The 9,750-nt window shown below is 40.3% G+C and overlaps 1 protein-coding gene across 2 annotated transcripts; it reads right to left on the minus strand.

Annotated features, from left to right (window-relative positions):
- Positions 1-217: 217 nt before the first annotated feature.
- On the minus strand, positions 218-8,617 carry kcnj16 (potassium inwardly rectifying channel subfamily J member 16). 2 transcript variants are annotated; one of them, XM_034861266.1, is made up of 2 exons: positions 8,479-8,617; positions 218-2,198 (listed from the first exon to the last, which is right to left on the minus strand). In XM_034861266.1, the coding sequence occupies exon 2, from the start codon at positions 2,186-2,188 to the stop codon at positions 956-958; it is 1,233 nt and encodes a 410-aa protein (XP_034717157.1). In that variant the 5' UTR covers positions 2,189-2,198; positions 8,479-8,617; the 3' UTR covers positions 218-955. The 2 variants fall into 2 exon arrangements, with proteins under 2 accessions (XP_034717157.1, XP_034717158.1); XM_034861267.1 differs by lacking the exon at positions 8,479-8,617 and adding an exon at positions 3,057-3,121.
- Between the last annotated feature and the right edge of the window lie 1,133 nt (positions 8,618-9,750).

Consider the following 9,750-nt stretch of genomic DNA (forward strand, 5'->3'; position numbering starts at 1 on the left):
AAACAATTTTAATACAAGGTCTACACAGAAGCTGTTCTGGAGTTTTCTGATTATATAACATGATCTTATTAAGTAGATTTAAAAGTAATTTTAAGGACTTTTCATCCATGTTGGCTAGAAATTTCATTTTTGACATTGGAAAATGTGAAATATGATCCATAACAAAAACAAATTTTACCATAAATACCATCTACCATACAGTTTATCTTTCATTGTATGCCCTAAGCTCTACAATAACCTCAATCTGAATATTACAACAACCCCTTAAATACTTAATTTGTTAAATTGTATTGTATTTCAAACAGCAGACCTCTGTACATTACGGTTGTTGTATTTTAATGTTGTGGTGTTACTCCACCTAGTATTTTTATTTTCCGTTGTGTTACAGCCTCATGGAGTCCGTAGTGCGGCTCTGGACTCTTAGTCTTGTTAAACTATAGAGGTTTAATCTTTTGTAAAACTTTCCTAAAGCCCACAAAAGCCATTTTTATGTCTGATGTAATCTCAAAATGAAGTCCAGGGCTGTGCCAGAGGCGGACCCATTCTGTCTTTAGGATGTGAAGGTGGGGATTCTGAATGTGGCCTTGTGAGACACTTAAGAACCGCTACTAACTGCACGGTAATGACCAAGGGACAGATGGAGGCAGCATATGTATATTACTAGTTTTTGGTAGAGCTCTGTGAAGGCATCGTGAAGCCTGTAATGTTTTGAAAACCAGAGCTAAGGATCCATTCAATGGCATCATTCAAGCATTCAATGGTTGAGTCTCTGATACTCAAAAGACAGATTTTTAGCTGGGGTGTCACTTCAAATTGGGTTAAAACACAGAAGCCAGACCATTTAACTTTCTTACAGTAATTTAGATTAAATAGCATCGTCAACATTCCTCTTTAGCAGTGACTTCTCGACACAATCTCTTAATGAATGGCCGCCTCGAACATCATGGCTCCGCTTTTACATTTCTGTGTTTGCGAGAGCATTGGGCTCAGTCAACGTGTCTTGATATTGATCATCGTCTTGATATGTTGAAATTGTTATTTCAGGACAACCATCTTTCATAGGTTCTACCGTTACTGTTTGGGGTTTCAGAAGTTTTTCATGATGATTTGGCTGTGGTGAAGGTCTGGGTGAAGATCGAGGGGAATATCTGGGACAGGGCAGCCGCTGCTTCTTGTGTTCGTACTCCTCAGCAGTGACCTCGGGCACCAGCACCTTAACCGTTTGATTAAACAAGGAGTAATCCACCCTGTAGTTCTTCCTGCTGACCCTGATCATCTCCTGGAACATCATGCCCCAGTAGATTTCTGCTGGAGTGTACGAGGTTCGGGTCTGATGCAACATACCGCTGCGGTCGTCCGTGTAGGTAAAGGACACCACTAGCTCAAAGTCTGCTTTCCTGAGATCTACCAAACTCATCTTGTACAGAGGGCTGCTGGGGTCGATCTTGTGGAAGACGGTAGTAGGCGTGACCAGGATGATGTCCTTCTGCTGGATGATCAGATCTTCAAATGTCACGTCTATTTTCCCCGTGGCGTGCACCGTGGAGCGGACAATCTGAGCGCAAGCCGTCCCCTCTACTAGGTGGTTCCTGCGGAAGTCTCCAATTCTAAAGGAAAGACACAAGCACCCATCACGAAGATTGATGACTGCGTTGTTGCTGAAGCCCACTGTCTGCGCCCTCTTTCTGGCCGAGGCCATTTTGGCGACAACAATTCCGATGACGAAGGTGTCGATGAAGCAGCTTATGACATCTTGTATAGTGACGACGATAATGGCAGTCATGCAGTTCTCGGACATTCCTCTGTAACCGTAGCCAATGGTGGTTTGAGTTTCAAGCGAGAACAGGAAAGCAGCGGTGAAACTGTGCACTTCGTACATGCAGGGCTCATTTGTCATGTTACCGGTATCGCCGTTGGCGAGAGCGATGACCCAGTAGAGGATGCCGAAGAAAAGCCAGGACAGGATGTAAGACGAGGCAAAGATCAGGAACATCACCCTCCATCTGATCTCCACCAAGGTGGTGAAGATGTCGGTCACAAACAGCAGGCACTCCTCGGGAACATGGCGAAAGGCCACGTTACAGCTGCCCTCTTTGCGGATGTAGCGGTGTTTCTTCGGTTGAGGTCCATTCTCAGTCTTCACAGTGATGTCATTGGTGGAGCTCACAGATATGTACTGTTTATGCATCTTCCAGAGGCTGTGTGAAATAGAAAAGGACGTTTAGCAATTGTATTAATAGCTAGGCAAATATCAGCCAAATATTAACACGTTTTTGTTTTAACGGTTTTTATTTTCTCATAGACAGCGTTTCTGCTACAATGTCTTTCATAAACATTAAATGGAAATTGTTTTGTTTAGTAAGAAGCCATTTCATTTCAGAAATTCAGGTTTTTTGAACTAGAGGTTTGGCAGGCTTGACATGATCATTCTGTGTAATTAGTTGCAATTAACGCCATTAACCTTGCAACAAAGGTGTAGATCAATCCCTAAACAGAGTCCCAAATCGGCAAGATCTCACATTTGTCAATTTGGACTAAAAGCTTTGTAGCTTGTTGTTTTGCAGTTCAACTGACCCACAACACTGAGAGGTCATTAGAGTAATGCAGGTCATGACAGACCACTCTGCAGACGTGACCAAACAGCTGCTGAAAGCTGTCTCTCTGACCCACATAAGCATGCACGAGACCACATTTGCAACAAACATCTGACCCAGAATCCCAGATTTTGGCATGGTAAGCTTCAGCACCAGTGTAGAGGAGCAGGGCATTTTCTTTTTCTTTTACAAAGCAAACATGAAAGCTGTTTCCACTGTTGAAAAAGTAAATATGTGTTTCAAACAAGCAGTAGAACTCCTACTAGACTTGAAATGTATGTAAAAATATAAATACAGTAAAAAGAAATGTGTTTAAATGCTGATTGTTTTGATGCTGCGACTTGGACACATGTCCAGAATCCTACCAAAGGGCCTGGCCTGTTTCTCTGAGAGAGAAAACAAGCATTCACATAAAGCCATCTTGCCCTTTTTCCAGCTGCCATTGTTGGAGGAAACAATTACCAGTGGAGTCTTCCATGTATCAACTACACTGGCTGATCACTGGAAATCTCCAACTTCTTGTATCTAATAGAAATACATAATGAGCCGCACTGGAACACAACAAAAACTGTAAGACGGGACAAAAGAAAAGTTTTTCTTTCCGTCATGGGTTATACTTATTATTTTATTCATGTGTTTTTATTCATATTTTGACTCTCACTTAGTTGTTTGGCTGTGCTTTGATTGCTATGGAGGTCTATTTTTGAGATGGCAATCTGGGAATGTTTACCATGTATGATTTTCTTTTTCCTGCCTCTTTGTACCTTGTCAATACATTTAATCACAATGGGGCAGTTGCTTGGAGATACAAAACCCGTTGTAATAGTCCTTGCTTAGGCTGCTCGTTTCTTCTGCTGCAGATCAGCCATTTCATGCCACTGATTTAGTTTCTTCTTGTACAATAAACCAAGGATGCCAATATGCAGCCCATGCCTGTACTCCATAGATACTTAGCAGTGTTAGAAATACATCAAGTCTGCATTTAATGCTAATGAACTCTACAATATCCCATCTGAGTAGAGGCCCTAAAGGAAAGAACACATTAAAAGTCCATTTTCTGCTGTCTGTCAGTGTAGCACTGAAGCTTTAGTTGATTATAACGGCTAAAAAGGACTTTTCACACTTTAGTACTACGTATAATCTGTTTATGGGCGCGTGGTCTGTGTTGTCCCACATTAGGGTGTATTTTGCCCCAGTAACGTTACACACTCTGTAAACCTGCAATAAAGTTCCCATGCAACGATATGAGCTTGTCCAAAGCAATGGCCCAAGACCTTTTTCTTTTTTCTGGGTGGGGGTCAAAGAACTGTCAGAGGGTCAATAATAGAAGCACCAAAGGTCTAAGTTAGCAGGGGGAAAAAGGGATGTGGAAACTGGAATAGTGTCATGGTGCGATCACGGGCAGAGGAAGAATCAATCACAGCCAAACCACTGAGAGCATCCTCTACGCCCAAAACAAATGGGGTTTGAATCACCGCTATCTGACTGAGTGAACTGGGCTCCAGTCACAGACTCCACTTTCTCCTGGCTGCAGCCAACGTCCCCACTGCCAGACTATGGAGCTCACTCCATGAGGTCATAGAAATAACGTCCAATTAGCTTCCCATAATGCCTTCCTAGCTCCCCTGATATGGACCAAAGGAGAAACGCAGCATCCTCCTGGAAAACCAAGACTGTGGCAGTCATAGGTTATCAGTGTAATTAAACCTCTTTCTGACCTGCTGATCATTTTGTAGAAATATTAAAAAGTGCAACGACATGCGGTTATCTTAACAGGTGTGTCACAAAGTTGCTGCTTCATCCTGATGCTTTTTTCTGCTTTCGCAACTTTGAATAGTTTAAAATGTCCGTCTCAGTGAGAGCTGCGAGGATAAATCCTTTGACAGACAATTATGTGGCATCCTTTTTTTATTTTTATTGATTAATCGTCATTTTTGGTTCAAGGGACTGCCACAGTCTGTCGGTGCAACATGCTACCGGATGGACTGCTATAACATTTTGTACACACATTCATAATGCTCTGAGGATGGATTACTTTGGGGATCCACTTTTGAGTTTGAGTTTTGGCAAGTATTTGTTGTCGTGCAGATGAATTGTAACAACCTTTGGCACTGTTGTCACAATATTTTAATTATGTTCAGTACTTTATGTCCAAATACCTAAAACAACTAATGTTATTCAGCGTTAGCTGCACGTTGGCTGTAGTACACATTAGAAAATATTAACATAAAAACACGCTTTGGTAAGAGGGTGAACATGCTAAATATTACTTTCCATACATCAGCCGGTTAGCATCGTCATTGGGATCATGTTAGCACTCCGGCGTTAGCATCAGTCTGGCTGTGGACCCGCTGTTTCACCGACATGCTTCCTTGTTAAATGTTATTGTGGACTCAAGATCTTTTGGAATTTGGACTTGTGGTCTACTTGTGTGGAACATATATCAAAATGTTACAACCTTTTATAAACCAAACCGTTATTTGAAACAAAATATCAGCAGATTAATTGATAAAGAAAATAAACATTAGTTGCAGCCTCTCTATTTACTAATTGCATATACATAAAATATGATGAGGAAAATAAAGAATTCCTTTAAATCGTAGATCATTAAATTGTCATTTGACATGTTTCTTTATTATCTGAATATGTAAAAATTCAGTAAATATTTTCAAAAGTCAGTGATGGAACAGTAGTTCTGCTGAACTTTTATTTCCGTGCCCTGTAGTATCAGGACCAACGAGGCGTAATGAAGATGAATGAGTCTGTGTAGACTATATCAAACTAACAAAAAAACATTGAATGGATAAAGTCTGAAGCATAAAGGTGTAATTGGGATACTCCCATCTTGTTGCATGTGGTCAGCTTATAAACTCAACCTCAAAAGACATGGTTAATCCGCTATTCTACATTTTTTGACGTGATGTAACTGTTGTTGAAGTGATTTTGACGATTATGGCATCCGGAGTAAAATACTTTTTAATCAACCTTGAATGTTTTTTAAATGGTACAAGGTACTGAGGAGGAATTTCCACCACTTGCAGTCGACTTGATATGCTTTCCTCTACTGTAATATGTAGGATTCTTTAACTAATTCAAGTAAAATGATGGCCAGGCGTCATGCTGAGCATTAAAAAGCTCTGCTTATTAAGTAATTTATATTTTGGCTGTATTGTGGATTTACCCTCCGAGCAGTACCTCGGCCCTGATAGGTCTCTGTGTGGACCCACTAGGTTGAGCTGTTTTCCCCACGTTCCCCCTGCCAAATTACGGAGCTTATGACCTGAAACGAGCAGCTCTGTGTACAAAACAAGACATTGTTTTCAACTCAGACATTGTACGACAACCTCGCACAACCCAAACACATCCTGACCTTTTGGCATAAAGTTTCCACTGCACTATCTATGAACAAAGCTTTGATACTTGATATTTCTGAGGTTTGAATCATTGTTTTTCACAATAAGAGCGGCCTTTTGTATTCTAAAGTTAGACTAAAGGGCCGTCACCCGCTGCTGACAAGCAGGGGATGAACTCTGGAAACAACTTGGCTCGTTTCCTCTCCTGCTCGGGGCACTTACAACTCCATTACATGCTCACTTTTTGCAAATGACATTGTGCCACCCATCCGCGGTTCACTGGAACAGAACCGTTTACACGGGTGGCTAGTCTTAGTTCTGCCCAGAGGCTTTCTGCCACCTCTAATGACCTCCAAAACCTCAATGCTGCCAAATATTTTACCAATTGAAAAAAAGCCACCGAAACCCCTCACTCGCTTGTCAAAGGAGCACCTGAGCCCACTCCCCTTGTTTCAGGAATAGTTCCAGAAACAAGTGTCAAATGTGTTGATGTTGATCTGTACTGGAGGTTCTCCTCATGTCCGGGAGTTTGTTTAAAATGCAGTTAAACTGTTACAGTGCTGAGACCTCATGAGACGTTTCCACATGACCGAGTCAGGATTTGTGTCTGAAGGTTAATGGTTTATCCGAGCTTCAAAGCGTCAAGTGGAGCAGAGCACCAGAGTGTTTGGGTTTCGTGTGCTTCATCCTAAACGTTGCTTTAAAAGAGAAGGATCTTGAAACCAGACGCAGGATTTAACCTCTTACCTTGCAAATACCTTGATAACGGTATTGCAACGATATGTTCGTTTGACAATTGGTGCGTTCACAAAACTTTTACACAATGAGATTTGGGATAATCAGTCAGTAAGGTTTATATAATGACTGAGTGGGTAAAGGCAAATAATAGAACAGCTAAAACAGTCTGGGAAACACTTACGTCATATTACAATATCAACATCTACGACAATAGCTAGTCTCATATCACAATATCAATTTTTTTATTGATAAATTGCTCAGCTCTACTATTGTGATGTAGATTGTTACTACGAGGGTTGATCACGTGTCCCTCTCTGTCTGTTAGCCCCCGACCGATACATCGGCAGGTCGATATTATCATTTCCCGATCTATCGGCAGTTATAATAGCCGATTAAAAAATAATAAATGATTTTGATATATTAATATTTAAAAAATAAAAAGGGACGGTCAATTATGTTATGAGTTTTGGCGTTGCATAGTCTGTCCACCAGAGGATGCTCTACAACGTCCCCGTTAGTGATGGTGTTGCATAGTCTGTCCACCAGAGGACGCTCTACAACGTCCCTGTTAGTGATGGTGTTGCATAGTCTGTCCACCAGAGGATGCTAAACAACGTCCCTGTTGGCAACACTGATTTTTTTTTTTTTATTGTATTTTTGTTCATATCTTGTTTGGAATTTTTATACATTTTATTCATCAGAACTTTAATATATGTTGATTTTCTGTTGTGACAATAAAACATTTATCATATTTTAGTGAGAACTCATAAATAACTACAAATAAATAATGTTAGGGAAATATTTTGTTTTGTTACAAGTTTGTTGATTTTTCTTTAATATATATCGGCTGATATATTGTAATATCAGATTTTTAAATAACCAAATATTTGTCATATCGGCAAATATTTGTCATATCATATCAGTCGGGCTCTACTGTGTCTACAGGGTTTGATTTTTGGCCTGTGCCACTGAATTTTTAATGAGTCGCTTGTTTTTGGTCTAAAAGCTTTTGTCAGCAGTCAGTTTTTGATTTTCCTTTTTTCAGTACTGCTGAGTGATTTTTCTTGGAGATCGACATGACCTTTTAGGATTAGCACACTTGCACAATTCACTGTTTAGAAGATGAATAGTGTCATATTTATGAAACAGAGTCTGTGCTGTTGTGTCAGCAGTGATGGCGCCTTACACATTTACATCTTCTTTTCCCTGTCCTTGGACATCTTCGCATGCATTATTCTCCCAGTAAGAAAAGAGAAATCTGCCAATGGTTGTTTTTTTATACAGTCAATATTAAAAATGTTCTCTCTCATGACTCTGCATTTGATCAGATTTCTTCGTGAAACATAATCGCAAACATTGCTTACCCCTCGGACCACATCATGTTTTGTTTAACCATTCAGGAGTTGGATTACGGCTCTTAATGCTGAGGCTCAGATTACTGATTGTTCTGCTGTCAACAACCTTTCTGCTGCCTCAGATATGTGAGCGTGCGCTCAGCCCGACACCTTCAAACAATCGGCAACTTGTGATTTGAATACACAGCGTGCCTTTGGTTGAATAGCCAAGGAGATTTTTCATTCATTATCCAGTATTTTAAGAACCATGCAATTAACATGTTCCCAGAGCATTTATTCTGAGAAGAAATAATCAGATTTTCTGTATCTAGTAGTATCTAATAGTTGCATAAGACCTTGTAAGGTTATCTCCAGATTTGTCATTGAATTCAACAGGTCTATTGTTGCGATTTCTGCAAAGTTTAACAGAAACAAAAGATTTCACAGATTGATTCCTACCTTTTTTTGAAAAAAAAAATGCCGAAACCAGTCGCAGAAATGTCTGTACCTGAGTGTAAAAACCCTCTGAGGGACTGAACAGTAGAGTCACCTGAAGCAAGGAGCCAGCCCACTTGTCACTGCAAAAACTAAAGAATAACACCTCCCTTCAGCATCCCATGGTGTTATACGCAGCGTGTGTTTGACGTTCTGAACGTGAATATGCATGAGTGTGTTTTACGTTGTTGTATGCATGTATGCAGGTGTTTGGGCTATGGGGCGTGAATGCACTCAGTACTTGTGTTTTTCTTTTAACAATTCAGTCACACAGGAGCAAACTATTAACACTACCTCTGATATAATACTTGTATATACTTAAATATTGAAATAAAAACAGAGTTGCAGTTTACTACATTTGGAGCTTTATTTTTCATATGCACATACATCCTGGTACTATTACGTTAATAAGCTTGAATTAGTGATACAATGTCAGTGACAGTTAATGACAGAATAAGACTCCTTTGGAAGAGATGCAATCAACTAAATATTTTTATGGGAATCTTTCTGACATTATAGACCAACACATTCTTACTCCCATCGCATGAAATACGGACCCTTGGTCAGGTGTCTTTGTTTTTGTTATTGAAGCTAAAAGTCTCTCTAAACACTATTGGCGTCACTTTTGACGTAGTTAGGTTTAGGTTTTAGGATGGTGGGTGGGCTTACGTTTCTGTTACACACGGAAAAGAACGGGACAGTTGGGTCTAGGAGAAGAAGAAGAAGAAGAACGGGACAGTTGGGTCTAGGAGAAGAAGAAGAAGAAGAAGAAGAAGAACGGGAGAGTTGGGTCTAGGAGAAGAAGAAGAAGAAGAACGGGACAGTTGGGTCTAGATCCTCTGTGTTTGACCCCTCCCCCACCCCAGCCAACGTCCCAATGCCTAATTCCGTGCTTATATACACCCCGCTGCCGTTGTCACTCTTAAAACTTCGTCATCTTCAAGCGCCGGTAGCTGTTACATGGTCCGGTGTGTTCTACACACACGCTGAAGGTGCTTTTTGCATCGGATCTGAAAACCACTACCAAGCGTCAAGTTTGGAGTAAGAACGGGTTGTATAGATCAAATCAATCATCATTTAATCGAGCAAATCAATAAGAATAACCAACAATGAAAAATAGTAGTAACAGCCTTATGTTACTGTTCACAAAATCAGGATATAATTGGGACTGATCTTCAAAACATGCTAGTGAAAATGTTTGAAGATAAGTTGTATTGTCTCTACTCTTTGCTTCAC

Source organism: Etheostoma cragini, chromosome 21, assembly GCF_013103735.1.
Source record: "Etheostoma cragini isolate CJK2018 chromosome 21, CSU_Ecrag_1.0, whole genome shotgun sequence".
Lineage (NCBI taxonomy): Eukaryota > Metazoa > Chordata > Actinopteri > Perciformes > Percidae > Etheostoma > Etheostoma cragini.

Coding starts and splice junctions, on each gene's coding strand:
- kcnj16 (XM_034861266.1), bottom strand. CDS start 2,188: ATGCATAAACAGTACATATCTGTGAGCTCCACCAATGACATCACTGTG.